Source organism: Neoarius graeffei, chromosome 7 (genome assembly GCF_027579695.1).
Source record: "Neoarius graeffei isolate fNeoGra1 chromosome 7, fNeoGra1.pri, whole genome shotgun sequence".
Classification (NCBI taxonomy): Eukaryota; Metazoa; Chordata; class Actinopteri; order Siluriformes; family Ariidae; genus Neoarius; species Neoarius graeffei.
In genome coordinates this window covers 69930520-69949034 of record NC_083575.1, presented here as the reverse complement: position 1 = coordinate 69949034, position 18515 = coordinate 69930520, and the positions used below count along the sequence as shown (strand labels likewise).

Sequence of the window (18515 nt, the reverse complement as noted above, 5' to 3'; positions counted from 1 at the left end):
CCTCCATTATTAATTACAGTTATGTAAATTTGGGTAGACGCTATATGCACCCCAGGCAGACCTACCTTCCTGCCAAAAAGAATAAAAATCAGTGAAGAATTGAGAGAGAAGAAGTGATTTTCATGAAATGTGGATGATGCCGGACAGACGACAGATGATAGATGACGGACGGACAACGGACAACACATGATGGCATAAGCTCATCACCTGTCAGCCTGATGAGCTAATAAAATCCAGATAATGGCGAGAAACAATGGTGAACTCAAGATAATAGTTTATTTAGTGAAATGAAGCATTTTTAAAACCATTTTAAACATACATGAAGTGAGTAGCACTGGTGCACAGTCCTTACGTTTTGGGACAATAAGATTTAAATTGAAATAGTTAAAAAAAAGGAAATTACCCTATTTTACACAATAGTAGAAGGAGATAATAATAGCAGTCTTTGCTCACCCCTTCTGACGATCCTGTATCTCAGCTCATGGAAAGAAACCTGTTGAAGAAGAAATATTATTTTTCAAAAAATGTTGTATTGATAATGATATATTACAAACATGTCAGACAATGGATAAAAGACAAAAAGTCAAAACAAATTTCCAATGACATGCAAGATGGATGTAAGGGCTAAAAACAGGATGACAAAGCCTGTGCCACTATCAAAAAAGTAAACCAATTTGTAGGTCGGGACAAAAGCTGTCACAGAGAGTCTGATTTGAAGCAACCATCTCCTTTTTATTCCTCATGTTTTGGTTAAAAGCTTAGTTTAACTGCTCAGGTATTAACATCAGTTTTAGTTCTTTTAATGGATACCATGTTAATTTTTGTCTTATGTGTTAGCGAGTCATTTTTGAAGGAACTAGTTAACTGTAATTAGCGGCTTTATTTGGGGTTAGATAGGGTAGGTTTACTTTTTTAAGTGTAAGTAACTTAATTTATGACTGGCATTCGCAACATTAGAGTTATTATTATTAGTGTTACCTGCTTACTGTTTAGTCATCCTTTCAGTCTCTTAATACGCGTCGGCATTCAGCTCTAACAGTCACAGAAGGAAGTTCAGGACTCTAAAAGGTAGTGACTTTCAATAGCTGATATTTAAAAGCATTGGTATTACAACATAAATGCAGCTTTCTGATGTTCAATGGAATAAGAATAAAGGTAAAAGAGACATAGCAGTTTAAATGTATCCCATTCACTCGAATGAGTGATGAAACATTGTGAATATCTGCCATATTCACATACTGGGCTTATACTGACTAACACCAATGACTGAAGGCATTTAGACAATCTTACTGTTCTTACCTCCTCAATCTCCGAATCATTCACAGTCACACTAGTGCAAACAAGCCAGAGTTTTGATTTAATAAGGTCAGGCTTAAAGGATATGTTTAAAAAAAGTCAGTTTATTGATCTAAACAGTTGGTTTCCATTAACATCTTAAACATTTAAATGACGAGTCAATATTCAATGAACAATTTAGTACTAGAGTTAAAATTATTTAACAAAGTCGTAATTGTATTAATGCTTATCTATTGTTACACAAAATGTATTCACAACTTCTCTAAAGTTACTTTTTTGCTGCTTTTCTTTGTTACGTATAAAATAAAAAAAAAGAACATATTAGCAAGTTCCTCAGCTAAAACAGGCATTTATTACTTAAAAACAAGTATGTGCTTATCTAATTTGACCAAAAAAGAAAAAAAGATGCTATATTAACAAATTATGTCAAGAACAAAATTTAACAATTATGGCCACCTATTTATTGAGAGAAGCTTACACAAGGTGATTTATATGTCTTTTTTTAAAATTACATATTTATGTACAAATACAGTCTAAACACACAGCAGATCACTTGTAGGTAGCTACATACATAGCTGATTGCTTTCAATCCCAGTACCGATATCAAAATCAAAATATACAAACTATTAAGATAGATGTTATGTACAATATGGGGGGAGGGGGGAGGTGTGTGTGTGTGTGTGTGTCTAACACTTAACGGTTGCCTTGGTGAAATGGTAGCCAAGAACAAGAAAGCATCATTTTGTACGTAACTCCATGATTTAGGTTCAGGGGAGCAAACAATAGACAACTAAAGGGAAGCAGCATTCAAATGGAAGTCTTTTTGTTTAATGCAAGATCCTTTTGTGTTTCTTCGATGTATGGGTACATCATGTTATCAAAACCATATGCTGTATGCAGTTTCTCGCTCCTTGGTTAAGGGATCGGCTTGATTTTTATCAAACACTTGATTTTTGTGGGCTTTTTTTAATTATTATTTTTTAGATTATTACGTAAGGATGCCAGGCAGGGGAGATCACTGAAGTGGAGCACCTTTAGTATCTACCATAGGGGTGATCTCTGTAGCCCCCTCGTGAAAGTCTTGCAGTTGGAGCTTTGAGGCTCGGCCGCGGATGAGTCCACTCCTCTTCTGCTACAGGTAAAGGGACCACAAGACAACATAATCTGAAATCTATATTATGATAAGTAAATACATTATTCATTCAACCTATCCAGCCATCCAACCAGTCATCCAAATTGGCATTATGTTTCCCCGGTAAATCTGATAAAACTGTAAAATCCACCCGGATCTAATTCCTGCAGCAGCTGTGGCTCTGCTTCATCAACTTCACACTGACGCTTTAAGTGAATCTTCGCTGATTTCCCACAACTACAATATAGCCACAATATGAGTTTAAGGATGTTATTCAAAATGTGCAATGATGCAGAACATTAGAGTAACCAAATAAACAGCAAACACCAAAGGTATCTCAGTGAGCTCTGACTAGACTTGCTGTTGTTCACTTTCACCTGATTTGAGCCGTATGCAATGTCACGCTGCCCTAATTATCAGTTAGCAGTAGCTCGGAAGAAGAAGCAGGAATTGCTGGCTGATCCAGCTGTCATATAAATACAGCACACGCTGGGAATCAATGCGCTATGAACATGCTCAGTGGGCCATCCCCAAAACAATCAGACCATCTTCAGGATGGGGAATCCTGACACTCGATACAACAACTCATGTTTCCATTACGGTGCAGTGGCGAGATTGCAGAGGAAATGAGCATAACGGGCACGTGTTCAAGAAATAGAAACATTCGTATTAAATACAGTGAGTAATAGTACACCACAGCATTACTATAGTGCGTGAAATGTTTTGGTTTCTGTCCTCAAGGCTACTTCAATGTGTAAATTCACATTGTTCCCATTTAAATCGCATTACAAGTGCAGTGCTGAGATTTTGGTTTCATGTCATTGAATGATTATGAGACATTGTTTTAGCATCAGCCATGCCAAGGCACTCCAGTGCACAATTTGGAGCGCTGCATAATGAATAATTGGAATGGACAAGGCACAATGTGAAAATGGCTCCGGTGGAGAGTGATGGAACCCCTGCCAAGAGCAGCACGATCCCTGATTTGGGACATAATCCAGTGTGGGCAGGTGCTCAAAAGGCAAAGCAGCGTATAAAAGGCCATGGCTCGTCTCTCAGTAGGCTACATTGAGGCCTCCAGCCTGGCTCTGGCTCTGCTCCTCTACTCTGTGTGCATCTTAAAGCCTCCCCTACAGCAATCTGCCAAGGTAAGATGGCTACCGCTGAGCACAGCACTCTGGTTATTTAGAAAAACAGGAGGTGGTTATTCTTTATCTCGTTGCTGCGAATGGTTTACCATTACTGTTGGGAATGAGAGGGGGAGTGCTGTATGTCCTCGGCAAGGGCAAGGTATAAGTGTCAGCTTGAATATAAGCCTAAGTTTAAGCCTGCAATTTCAACAGAATGCTGTGATACACCACTCTGGAGACATGATCACGAAGTTTCTACTTTTCTACCAGGCTCAAATAAATTTCCTTCTTGATGACAGAGATGATAAACCACTGAGCAGTATGTTCCACTGAGCTGGGTTTTAAACACGCAAGATGTAGGAACGCTATGCAAATGGCCTGTGGGTGTCACTACAATGCATCACAATGTACTCATTCAGTTTTAATATACAAAATAAACAAGACGAGAGGGACTGCTTAGTGTCGGTCATAAAGGTTTTATTTGTTTCTGTCTTTCTGACGAGGAGAATGGTTAGCTCGTGATACCTTAAAGCCCTGAAGCAGCACCACATTTCTTTCTGAGTTTACAAATAGAGAACATTGTACATCTTCTGCACCTTCAGGAGAAATAGGATGACCTTTTCCAGTAAATGTCACTGTATAAAGAGCTGAATTTGATTGTGCATGAGTGGTGGTGTGAAACCTTTAAACTCTAAAACATCACTCTTTACAAGGAAAGTATACAAGCAAGTAAGTGGAGAGCTATTTTTTTTATAACCATTTAGCTTTGAGCCTAACAAAAGTGAGTGACCTTTACCGTAATTGTTGTAGGTATCGTCATTGGTTCCATGGCCATATTCGTAATATTCTGAACCACTGCAATAAAAAGGAAACAATGTTTCAAAAAAATGGAAAAATCAATGTTTCAGACAGACATATTTATTACATCTATTTATTTTCCAACCATAAAGCACCAGAAGTCATGTTCTGAGTTGAGGTACATGTGTACAGTGAGGGAATTAATACTGAAATTGCACACATCGGTATACAGACCTGAGACCACTCTAGACTTAAGAGCTATTCAGAAGCTGTGTGAGAAACGCACACATGGGGTGAAGTTTAAATAAAACTGATGCATGTCTCAGTCATCTACAGTGGTGCTTGAAAGTTTGTGAACCCTTTAGAGTTTTCTATATTTCTGCATAAATGTGACCAAAAACATCATCAGATTTTCACACAAGTCCTAAAAGTAGGTAAAGAGAACCCAGTTAAACAAATGAGACAAAGATATTATACTTGGTCATTTATTTATTGAGGAAAATGATCCAATATTACGTATCTGTGGGTGGCAAAAGTATGTGAACCTTTGCTTTCGGTATCTGGTGTGACCCCCTTGTGCAGCAATAACTACAACTAAATGTTTTCCGGTAACTGTTGATCAGTCCTGCACACCGTCTTGGAGGAATTTTAGCCCATTCCTCTGTACAGAACAGCTTCAACTCTGGGATGTTGGTGGGTTTCCTCACATGAACTGCTCACTTCAGGTCCTTCCACAACATTTTGATTGGATTAAGGTCAGGACTTTGACTTGGCCATTCCAAAACTTTAATTTTATTCTTCTTTAACCATTCTTTGGTAGAACGACTTGTGTGCTTAGGGTCGTTTTCTTGCTGCATGACCCACCTTCTCTTGAGATTCAGTTCATGGACAGATGTCCTGACATTTTCCTTTAGAATTCACTGGTATAATTCAGAATTCATTGTTCCATCAATGATGGCAAGCCATCCTGGCCCAGATGCAGCAAAACAGGCCCAAACCATGATACTACCACCACCATGTTTCACAGATGGGATAGGGTTCTTCTGCTGGAATGCAGTGTTTTCCTTTCTCCAAACATAATGCTTCTCATTTAAACCAAAAAGTTCTATTTTGGTCTCATCCGTCCACAAAACATTTTTCCAATAGCCTTCTGGCTTGTCCACGTGATCTTTAGCAAACTGCAGACGAGCAGCAATGTTCTTTTTGGAGTGCAGTGGCTTTCTCCTTGCAACCCTGCCATGTACACCATTGTTGTTCAGTGTTCTCCTGATGGTGGACTCATGAACATTAACATTAGCCAATGTGAGAGAGGCCTTCAGTTACTTAGAAGTTACCCTGTGGTCCTTTGTGACCTTGCCGACTATTACACGCCTTGCTCTTGGAGTGATCTTTGTTGGTCGACCACTCCTGGGGAGGGTAACAATGGTCTTGAATTTCCTCCATTTGTGCACAATTTGTCTGACTGTGGATTGGTGGAGTCCAAACTCTTTAGAGATGGTTTTTTAACCTTTCCCAGCCTGATGAGCATCAACAACGCTTTTTCTGAGGTCCTCAGAAATCTCCTTTGTTTATACCATGATACACTTCCACAAACATGTGTTGTGAAGATCAGACTTTGATAGATCCCTGTTCTTTAAATAAAACAGGGTGCCCACTCACACCTGATTGTCATCCCATTGATTGAAAACACCTGACTCTAATTTCACCTTCAAATTAACTGCTAATTCTAGAGGTTCACATACTTTTGCCACTCACAGATATGTAATATTGGATCATTTTCCTCAATAAATAAATGACCAAGTATAATATTTTTGTCTCATTTGTTTAACTGGGTTCTCTTGATCTACTTTTAGGACTTGTGTGAAAATCTGATGATGTTTTAGGTCATATTTATGCAGAAATATAGAAAATTCTAAAGGGTTCACAAACTTTCAAGCACCACTGTATATAATAAGCGGCAAAGTTTGTTTTTTTGTCTTGAGCTAACGTTGCCATTTCTCGATGGATTTTCACCGTTTGGCAAGTAGGTACAGGAGATAGCCACAATTTGGCAGAACTCAGAAATTCCATATTTGGGCCCCAGGAAGTCCCCGGTGGGCCCTGGGTGGTGGATGTTTGGATTTTTGTTTGTCTTGGGTTAACATCACCATTTCTTGACGGATGTTCACCAAATTTGACATAGAAGTCTGGGGGCAACCTAGAATTTTGCAAAACCTGGGCAATGCCGGGTAACCTGCTAGTGAATAAATAAAATTGAGGCATGTCTTGGTCATAGGAAAGCCGTGACCTAATGGTTAGAGAAGTAGCTTTGGGGCCAAAAGGTCACTGGTTCAATTCCCTGGACTAGCAGCAATGGCTGAAGTGCCCTTGAGCAAGGCACCGAACCCTCAACTGCTCCCCAGGCTGCTCTGGGTATGTTGTATGTCGCTCTGGATAAGAGCATCTGCTAAATGCCTGTAATGTACTTAAGGTGAATATACTTGTCTGATATCGGTTAGAGTGAAGAGCAGTATTAAGTCCAGTAGCGGTATCTGAGAGTTTGATAAAACCACATTAAAAGTGTAATAAAAAGCCTACATGCCATGCATTCAATTTCATAATCTCAATTTGGTATCTCAAGTGCTACTTTCTAAACTGTTGAATAATGGGAGAAGCCAAACTGTTAATAAAAACCCAACAACTAAATTTGCAGTGATTAATGTAATAATTACTATGAGGACTATTCATGCAGGAATATAATAAATAACTTTGAGATGTTTATTTCAATGCTTGCTACACTATATGACCATGTGCTTGTTGAACATCCCATTCCAGATTTAGTCTCCCTTTTGCTTTTATTATAATCTCCACTCTTATGGGCAGGCTTTTGACTGGATTTTTTCCACTAGATGAAGGGAAATTGTAATGCTACAGGACACAAAGTTGTTCTATACAATTCTGGCACTTTGGCGCAACAGTTTAGAGAAGGCCCAAATAAAGATGTGATGATCAGTTTTAATTCAATTTAATAGTATTTATTTAGGGCCCTGTCACACTACGACGTTCTCACCAGCGTTCGAGTAACGTGTTGCGAAACGCAGAGGAACGTCGAGAACGTTAGAAAAAAGTTACAAGAAAGTTAGACGAGCGTCGGCAAACGTTGGGGAACGTCGAGGGACGTCGGCGAACGCTGAGGGTGAAAAATAGTTTTGGGTGTGCACAAAAATTCAGGACGTTCTATCAAAACGCTACTTACACGTTAGAGGAACGTTACACGAAAGTTTGCGGGCGTTACTCGAACGTTACTCGAAAGTCAGGACGTTCCCTGGACGCTAGGCGGACGCCGGCCCATCAGGGTCGAGTGTCCAGCGCGTGCCTAGCGCTTGGGTAACGCTTGCCTAACGCCTGTGTAACGTCCATCGAACGTCTGTCCAGCGTGTCGCCAACGTTTTTCAGCGTTCGTCAGCGTTCGCCGAGCGTTCTTAACGCTCATGTAACGCTCTTTCAACATCTTTCTAACGTCTGTCAGCGTTCTGAATTTTTCCAGCGTCTGTGTAACGTCCAGAACATTACCTGGACGCAAGGCAGACGCTACCCAAATGCTATGATAACGCTATCAAAGCGCTGTGGACGCTATGAGAACGCTAGGTTTTGCTGCTATTTTGGACCACAAACGTCGCCTGACACTGAGGGAACGTTGGCTGAGCGTTACCCAAGCGTTACAAGAACGTTACAACATCGTTGACCTAGAAACTTAATTTGAAGAACGTCGACGTTCCCCGGCGTTTCTCAAATTTTTAAAAACGCAACCAAACGTCGAACAAAACGCTATAGTGTGACAGGGCCCTTATACCGCGCAAATTCAACTATACAGTTTTCAAAAGCGCCTAACAACTAAAACAACTTACTAAATATAACCAATAATAATGTTTAAAAGTAAATATACCTGCATTAAAAAAATAGGTACCCTGTGGGTACATGTGGCTACTGCTTATAAATAAAATGGTTTTCTGATACCATGTCCATACAGTAAATACAGCCTATATATTTACTCTATGAGGCACAAAAATGAAGCGTAATCCAAAAATGAACAATTTAAAAATCACAGAAGTAAAATATACCAAGTGTCTGTATATTATTCTACTCTTACCTCTTACAGTTTTCGAAACTGAAACCTCCGAACCGAGGCTGACATACACACGCTGTCGCCATGACCGAAACTCTTATTTCCCGGAAAAGGCCCGGCGCTAGAGCTCAGTGGTCTCAATACTCTTTTCGACAACTTCCCGTAACAACTCGGGAGTCCGTCACATCTACATCACACATGGGACCACTGGCCGAGGAAAGGGGGACAACCTGGAGTAGGTTTTAAAATAGGAATGCACTTTCCCTCGGTAATAAGCATAAACATGTCTGAAGCGATTTCTTTAGTCTCATCCATTTATTTCGAATGGTGAACTAAATTGTATACACTCACTAGCTATTTTAATAGGAACACCTGTATGCATATGTGCATGTGCAGTGCACTACTGTTACACTCATTCTTACAACACGATGACATAGTAGCTCCTGCCTCTACGAGGCAGTAGCCACAAAAATTGAAAAAAAAAATTGAAAAAATGAGTTCATTCATCCAAATGCCTGATGGATGCCAGTTGTCCACATAATTTTGGCTATATAGTGTATATCATCGTATTAGTCTTTTTTATTTTCATTTTTAAATTGGCTTTTGCTTTTATGCCTTCCACCATCTTTCTTTTAAAAACAAAGAAAATACACAATCTGTTTCTTTAGTCTGCATTTTCTATCCCCTGATTATTTTTTTGGCAAGTGCTGGTGTTTAAAAGTGGTGGTCCAGATAGATGCTATTGAAAAACCTTGTTTCCAATGAAGAAGAAAAATATGGAGAAAAAGTAGAGAAAATGGTATATATGAGTATGAGTATATTGAACACAAGTAACTTGTACTGTGGAAACATTGGCATCGTTTGAATCCAACTCTGAATTCAGCTTCACTTCTGCAGAATGCAACCATTAAAACCCATGTGGATCATAACCCAGCCAATACCCCAGATAAAAGAAGAGAATAATATATACCTTTTGGACTGGTTGCTGTAGCCATCGTCATAGGTCTCATAACCCTGTTCGTCATATTCCCCATCATATCCATCATCATACCCCTGAAAGCACAGAAACACTGTGGGTGACTCTCAGCGAGAGAAGACCTACACTCATCAGGACTCAGAAAACAGCACTCTAATTGCTTGGCAGTGAAAAATCAATTTTTAATTACACCAAGAAAGGATTTCTCTTATATATACACTCCCGCTGTGAGGATTGCAACATGGCTGAATCATGTCCAACAGAAAATATCGATTGTTTGCAGGGATAATTGTTTCACTTGCCATGTTTGAGGGAAGGAGGTCAGGGTTTGACTGGGAGCTCACATTAATACACTATCTCTGACAACCACCACACTTAATCTCTAATCACTTAATAAGATGACAGTCTCATTTATTCATATGAAGGTGCGATACAGAAATATTTTAGTGTGTATTACTGATAAAATGGAAGCACAATTTTCTTTTCCATTTAGCTATTTATCCACCGATGACTAATCTACTAAATGATCCTAATTCACACTGAGGGAATTTAGGATGACCTTGGAAGACAATATAAAAAACAGAAAATGAAACAGTTCTTTCAATAAGGCACTTAAAAATCAACTGCACAGCAACCCAGTTTGAAGGATATACAGATGAGTGCAAAAGTGTGAATCCTCTATGGCTTCTAGGTGAAAAAAAAAGGAAGTGGTTCATCGATATTATGATTGTATTACAAGGAAAAACAAGGAAATATTATTGCAATACAGCTATGGAAAAAATTAACAGACTACTTTTAAAGCTAGACAGCCTTTCGATTTCATAAAATCGGTGAAATTTAGTTCCCTCTGAAATTTGGTCATTGTGATATATGTTTATTTCTGTAATATCTCACAAAATATCAGGCCATTCTGTGGCTGGGAAGTTATTTCATTTGAAGGGATTCCCGAGCAAATAATGTGCATGAAATCGCTTGCTTTGTGCAGTCAAGCAGACAGAGGAAGTCCATGTGCGCATGCGCAGGTTTACCTTTGACCGTGCACTGACAGTTACATCATTCTGTTGCTAAACGAACAGCTGATCACACCGAGGTGCTCGCTGACCACTGATATTTATTAGTTTGGTCCTGTGTTTCCTTTCCTTTGCAACATAACGTCTTTTCTTCTCGCTTTCCATTACTGTAGTCAGTCTTTCACGTTTCAGTCGCACACTCATATCCTACATTTTCCTCTGCTGTTTCAAATTTGTACCCCACAATGTCTTGCATGAATGGGGAAAGCCCAGCACATGATGCATGATGTGGTATCTTGAATTGGGTCATGGTGAAACAGGAAAAAAACAGCAGAGAATTTAGGGCCATCTCATCTCATCTCATCTCATCTCATCTCATCTCATCTCATCTCATCTCATTATCTCTAGCCGCTTTATCCTGTTCTACAGGGTCGCAGGCAAGCTGGAGCCTATCCCAGCTGACTACGGGCGAAAGGCGGGGTACACCCTGGACAAGTCGCCAGGTCCTCACAGGGCTGACACAGACAACCATTCACACTCACATTCACACCTACAGTCAATTTAGAGTCACCAGTTAACCTAACCTGCATGTCTTTGGACTGTGGGGGAAACCGGAGCACCCGGAGGAAACCCACGCGGACACAGGGAGAACATGCAAACTCCGCACAGAAAGGCCCTCGCCAGCCACGGGGCTCGAACTCGGACCTTCTTACTGTGAGGTGACAGCGCTAACCACTACACCACCGTGCCGCCCTTTTCCATAGCTGTACATTAAAAATATGTTCTGGGTGAATCCTAGAACAAGTCAACAACCCAAAATATAGCAATGTGAGTTTGATCCACAGAAAAGACATTTTGCCATGACGTTTCTCAGGACTGTGACGCTTGTCAAGGCAAACTATAGGCCTACAAGTTACGGTATTAGAGGATATTTATATCACAGTCAGTACAACTGTTATTTATACTATAGTTTGTGATCTTAGTATTAACCCTTTATTTACATTGTCAGAGGGGCAGATGACTATTATTTTTCTGTGTACTGTATGTGCACAATACAAAACTGCCATTTCAGTGATAGCACCAAGTGATAAAGTTACAGTGCAACAAATGACGTTTAAATTGAGATTTTTTTTTTAGTTCTTATGTGGAGTTAGTTCCATTTTATGGAACATGGACATGCAAAAATGGAAGAAAAAACTTTTATATATATGACCTCATATAGGACCTCTCTTTAAGCTATAGTCACACTGCAGCTTGTGGTGCTTTGCGATGGGTTATTGATGAAATTGAGGTGTTTTGGTGGCGATGCATGGCAATGTACAGGCGAGCTAAAAGTTGTCATCACACAGCACATGAACACTTGACTGTCACACCTTGAGCCTGGCGCAGCTCAAATGGCTGTCCGTGCTCACAAAGCACGTTGCGCGCATTCTTGGGACCCAGTCATTATGGGAAACACCTGATGCTGATTTGAGTGCAATCAGCACATGCATAAGAGGACGTTGTTTTCACAGAGACTGTGAAGTCTTATCATTATCACTGTCACGTTTGTTTCTCGCCATGTTTATGTCTCTGCTTAAATACTCTGCTTTCTGTTTTGCTTTTGGTTTCATTTGTGTTTTGTTACTCTGACCTTGCCGTATGTTTTGTTTTTTGTAAATATCACGCCTGCTAATAAACACACTTCCTGCACTTACATCCGCCTACCTCTGTATACCTGACAGAATACTAGCAAAGTCTCTGTGAAAACAGCATCCTTATATGCACGTACTGATTGTGCTCAAATCAGCATCAGGTGTTTCCTATAATGACTGGGTCCCAAGCGCGTGCACAATGTGCTCCAAAGCGCGTTCCAAATGCACTTTTTAAATCTCGGTTAAGGTTAGGCTGTGCTGAGCTGCTGTGTTGATGAGGCTCTCTCGAGCATCGAGGACATGGAGTCGAGACAAATACATCTCAAGAGGCTTGACGAAGGTTCCCTGAGCTTCAGGAAGTATTCCCAAACCCATCTGTGAGTCTTCACCGCTTAGTTTGCCAATGAAAACATTGCCACCAAATTTCAGTGAAATTTTTCACAACATTTTTGGCCACTTGCAAGATGGAGACACATCAAAACACAACTCGGGAAGGTCGGAAAACATTCGCCGTGCGTCACACAATTGGTGGTAATGCTACTATTTTTTTTATCATCAAGTATTCGCAAACCCGTCACGAGCTGTAGTGTGACCAGGGCCTTAAATGTGTATAGAACCATTACAAAGAAAAATAAAACTTGGGATGAAGTAGCAGAGATCATTTGGTAAGTGGGTGTAGCTAGTACACTTAGCTTGCTTTATTAATTTGCCAAAACTAGTATGAAGCCTAACACATAACACATAATGCAATGCAAACCATATTTAGAAGTTTTAAACAGCTACTGCCATTTCTTATTTAAAAAAGACAAGAGACAAACTATAAGTGACACGAGTGATTAGTTGCTTGCTTTTGTGAACATCATTTAAGGCTGTATCTCCTCTCTTAATTGGTTATTTGTGTTATATGAGAAGGAAGGAAGGAACATCTGTGAAACCTAATAAACTAAATATCTTGCTGCTATAAATGAAATGTCTTCTTGTCCTAAGGGTCTGCAAACTTTTGCACTCAGCTGTATGTATATACTCTGTGGTTTGTTTGTGCATGCCACCTCACTTGTAGACTGTTCTGGATAAAGGTGTCTGCCAGAGGAATAAATAATATTTCCTATTATGTCTAATCAAAAGCTTTCTAAATGCCCTTCACAGATTGTTAGCAGTGTCGTCTCCAGGAAAATACAATGAGCAATTCTTTTGAGCAGAGAAAAGGGGAAAAAAATGCTCGAGGCAACATTCTTTATATTACCAACACCTTCTCAGGTGTTCTCTAGTTTTACAAAGTATAAATGAAATATAGCCTGCTAAAATCACAGCTGTGGGATTTCACAGCATATCTCCGAACCATGTCATCTACTCTGATCATTTTTTACTTGTATGTCTAGCCTTCTGACTCTTTCACACAATTTATCCTTTAAATACTTCTTTATTATTATTATTATTATTATTATTATTCGGGTGTAAATCACATTATTCAGTATGTTCTATGCATTATTCATTTCTCAGTAATTATAGTAATCTAATATACCATGCACTGAGAGGCTCTAGTTGAAATTATGGATTCTCTTCGGTGACTGGCATAGCACTGTTTTCTTCATGGCTGCACCACGCAGAAAATAATACTATGCCAGTCACCGAAGAGAATCCATAATTACCGGTGCCTCTCAGTGCATGGTATATTTGATTTATATCCCTTATCAAAAATTTCCAAACTATAAGTGTTAACTACAAAAAAATTAGAAATAAATCTAAAAAAAATATTAGAGGTCTAACTCTGCCTCGTTAGGTATGATCATGATACGTAGATCTACACACACTGAAATACTCACGGAATCACAGCTCTGACTTGAGTCGATCATAAAGCTTTAAATTGTGATGTCAGTTCATGGTATATCCTGGATATACTATGACTGACTCACACCATATCCAGTTTTTCAAGTTTCTGACATCACGAGATACATTGCTGAATTAATGGTGGAACTCTTTAATGTCACGTGAGTCATCCTTGGCCAATCCCTGCACGGGAATTTTTTGATGAGGGATATAATATATAATAGGAACAGTGTGTAGTTATGAGTGTGGGAAATGTAAGTCTAGACATGGAAATGAGTACTAGCAGTTGAAAGATTTTTAATGCATGGAATAAAAAAAAAAAAGATATAGTGTACAAGGGGCGGCATGGTGGTGTAGTGGTTAGCATTGTCGCCTCACAGCAAGAAGGTCCGGGTTCGAGCCCCGTGGCCGGCGAGGGCCTTTCTGTGCGGAGTTTGCATGTTCTCCCCGTGTCCGCGTAGGTTTCCTCCGGGTGCTCCGGTTTCCTCCACAGTCCAAAGACATGCAGGTTAGGTTAACTGGTGACTCTAAATTGACCGTAGGTGTGAATGTGAGTGTGAATGGTTGTCTGTGTCTATGTGTCAGCCCTGTGATGACCTGGCGACTTGTCGAGGGTGTACCCCGCCTTTCGCCCGTAGTCAGCTGGGATAGGCTCTAGCTTGCCTGCGACCCTGTAGAAGGATAAAGCGGCTAGAGATAATGAGATGAGATGAGATATAGTGTACAAAAGAGAACTTGCTGCATCTCCTGAACATGTGTAAAGTGCACAGCACATGTCACTCTGTATCAATCAGTGTTCTTCAATAACACGGTACAGGTACAAGATGTTAGTATTCTTTCATACTGCTTGCTTTAAGTGTGATGTGCAGTATTGGAAACACTCAAGCAATACGATGGAAGGGCAGTAATTGTCAAATGGGCTGCTGTGATGAAGGCAGACTTGTAGTACTCGAGTCTGACTTGTGCCCTAATTTTAAGGACTCGTGACTTAACTTGGACTTGAGCACTGATGACTCGGACTTGGACTCGTGCATTAACTGCATTCGGACTCATAAATTGGAGACGAGGACTCTGATTTTTTTCTTTATTTTTTTGTAACATGCCATAATAATTTGCCATAAGATATTTATATCTACATTAATTTTTATACTAATTTTGTGCAAGAGAATGCACATTCACCTGTTCATATGTCATGTTCAGGAACAAACTAACATTAATGGCTCTAAAATGCCTGGAGAGAAGCCCCTAGGATTGTCCGCTTCTTTTTCTCGTGCAGTGGGAAAAAATGCACTGCTATGTGTTCCATATGTAGAAGAACTATCGAGGAGACGACGGGGACAACCTCGAACTTCAATCGTTATTTGGCGAGACTCCACCCAGAGAAGTAAGTGACACGCTATGTTCATTGCTCTGTTGATAGCAGGGCTTGCTGACTGATGAAGTAGCTAGTGTTAACCCTCTCTCATGTTATTTGCCCTGTTGATAGTGGGCGGGGCTTGCTGAGTGATGAACAAGCTTTTTATCTGTAGCCTATTAACTAAAATGGGGCAGTCAAGCAGTAACGTTAGTCCAACACAGTAGCAGAGACGCTTTCACATAAAGGCAGCAACAGCCACCGTCAAATGGTGTGGCTGGAGTCTTGTTCTTAGCGAATCCCATTGCTAGCAGAACAGAGCCTAATGCTAGCATTCGAGGGCTTGTAGACATTTCCATGGTAATTCCAATGTGTTTCAGAGAGTGTGCGTATGTGATAGCTATGTCATTTGTGTCGGATTCAACTTAGATCAATAGTGGACTCAACTCGGACTCGACTCAAAATTTTCTTTAATGACTTGGACTTGAACACTGGTGACTTGAGACTGGACTCGGACTCGAGGTTTAGTGACTCGATTACAACACTGGATGTAGATGTATGTGTGCTTGCGACTAATTATTACCAATGTTCTGACCATAGTGCTTACAAGATAATCTCTAAAACATACTTTATATATAGTACAACTGCAAAACCCTTTTACAGTAAATTGACTGATAGTAAAGTGAACTTGCAATGAAGTAACTATTCAGCAGTCATCAGTCACTTTTAAAGTCCAGAAATAGCACAATAGTCAGGGGTTTTATCCCATTTTCTCACAGGTTTAGTCATGTTTCCTATTTTTACCCCTAACCAGATCTCTTCATCAGACAGCAGCTAGCAACCATGGAGGGTTGAAAGACTGAAACGTGTTTCTCTAAGATATGTGGAGCCAGCCACTGCACCTTTTCAAGCTGCTGCTCATGCCGCATCAGTGTTGATGAACACTCAGAGCAAAGCACTATCACCCTCTTCTACATACATTACATGAGATCACAGGTGCCCATGATTGACTAGTGTCACTCCCTGTGTCCGAAATCACTCCCTACCCACTATACAGAGTGCTATATAGTGGGGACGCCATTTTGTAGTGCTGTCCGAAACCTTAGTGAAGATTATTTACACCCTACAGTGGTGCTTGAAAGTTTGTGAACCCTTTAGAATTTTCTATATTTCTGCATAAATATGACCTAAAACATCATCAGATTTTCACAAAAGTCCTAAAAGTAGATAAAGAGAACCCAGTTAAACAAATGAGACAAAAATATTATACTTGGTCATTTATTTATTGAGGAAAATGATCCAATATTACATATCTGTGAGTGGCAAAAGTATGTGAACCTCTAGGATTAGCAGTTAATTTGAAGGTGAAATTAGAGTCAGGTGTTTTCAATGAATGGGATGACAAGCAGGTGTGAGTGGGCATCCTGCTTTATTTAAAGAACAGGGATCTGTCAAAGTCTGATCTTCACAACACGTTTGTGGAAGTGTATCATGGCACGAACAAAGGAGATTTCCGAGGACCTCAGAAAAAGCATTGTTGATGCTCATCAGGCTGGAAAAGGTTACAAAACCATCTCTAAAGAGTTTGGACTCCACCAATCCACAGTCAGACAGATTGTGTACAAATGGAGGAAATTCAAGACCATTGTTACCCTCCCCAGGAGTGGTCGACCAACAAAGGTCACTCCAAGAGCAAGGCACATAATAGTCGGCAAGGTCACAAAGGACCCCAGGGTAACTTCTAAGCAACTGAAGGCCTCTCTCACATTGGCTAATGTTAATGTTCATGAGTCCACCATCAGGAGAACACTGAACAACAATGGTGTGCATGACAGGGTTGCAAGGAGAAAGCCACTGCTCTCCAAAAAGAACATTGCAGCTCATCTGCAGTTTGCTAAAGATAATGTGGACAAGCCAGAAGGCTATTGGAAAAATGTTTTTTGGACGGATGAGACCAAAATAGAACTTTTTGGTTTAAATGAGAAGCGTTATGTTTGGAGAAAGGAAAACACTGCATTCCAGTATAAGAACCTTATCCCATCTGTGAAACATGGTGGTGGTAGTATCGTGGTTTGGGCCTATTTTGCTGCATCTGGGCCAGGACGGATTGCCATCATTGATGGAACAATGAATTCTGAATTATACCAACGAATTCTAAAGAAAAATGTCAGGACATCTGTCCATGAACTGAATCTCAAGAGAAAGTGGGTCATGCAGCAAGACAACGACCCTAAGCACACAAGTCGTTCTACCAAATAATGGTTAGAGAAGAATAAAGTTAATGTTTTGGAATGGCCAAGTCAAAGTCCTGACCTTAATCCAATTGAAATGTTGTGGAAGGACCTGAAGTGAGCAGTTCATGTGAGGAAACCCACCAACATCCCAGAGTTGAAGCTGTTCTGTACAGAGGAATGGGCTAAAATTCCTCCAAGCCGGTGTGCAGGACTGATCAACAGTTACCGGAAACATTTAGTTGCAGTTATTGCTGCACAAGGGGGTCACACCAGATACTGAAAGCAAAGGTTCACATACTTTTGCTACTCACAGATATGTAATATTGGATGATTTTCCTCAATAAATAAATGACCAAGTATAATATTTTTGTCTCATTTGTTTAATTGGGTTCTCTTTATCTACTTTTAGGACTTGTGTAAAAATCTAATGATGTTTTAGGTCATATTTATGCAGAAATATAGAAAATTCTAAATGGTTCACAAACTTTCAAACACCACTGTATATAGTGCACTCAAAGTATCCCACAATGCATCACGAAAAGTAGTGTACAACGATGGTCACTAACCAAAGCAATATATCCCATCATGCATTGTGGTCCCCCTGAAAGAAATCAAATCAAAAGTCTCAAATTTGATTTAATAAAAGGCAGCGGCAAAGAAGAAAGTATTCAGCCTTGATTTAAAAGAACTGAAAGAGGCAGGTACTTTGTATTGATTAATGTTGGAGATACGCTCAGTATAATATATATTTATCACAAAAATACATGCATGTATTTATTATTTTGAAAACCTGCCAGCCAGCTGATCTGGCACATTTTAAAGGAGAACTGAAGTCATTTTTAAACTTGCTTTATTTCTTAATTAAGGTGTTATTCAATTCCGTTTTTGGTTTTAGTAACCTTATATCGTGACTTGTATTGGCAACTAATTGCAATTAAATATTAGACTTATCGGCCTATTCAGTTTTTAGCCATGTTGAATTTAGTTCGTTTGGTCCACGGCGGGCGTTGCTTATCCGC

At 39.8% G+C, this 18515-nt stretch overlaps 1 protein-coding gene across 1 annotated transcript in view; it reads right to left on the bottom strand.

The window, feature by feature from the left end:
* Positions 1 to 2102: 2102 nt before the first annotated feature.
* The window catches only part of khdrbs2 (KH domain containing, RNA binding, signal transduction associated 2), a 237727-nt gene continuing 221314 nt past the window's right edge, over positions 2103 to 18515 (bottom strand). The window contains exons 7-9 of the mRNA XM_060926333.1: positions 9432 to 9514; positions 4355 to 4413; positions 2103 to 2428 (exon numbers count right to left, since the gene is read on the bottom strand). Of these exons, the coding sequence (XP_060782316.1) occupies positions 2331 to 2428; positions 4355 to 4413; positions 9432 to 9514 (240 nt within the window). The 3' untranslated portion in view covers positions 2103 to 2330. The remainder of the gene's footprint in view (positions 2429 to 4354; positions 4414 to 9431; positions 9515 to 18515) is intronic.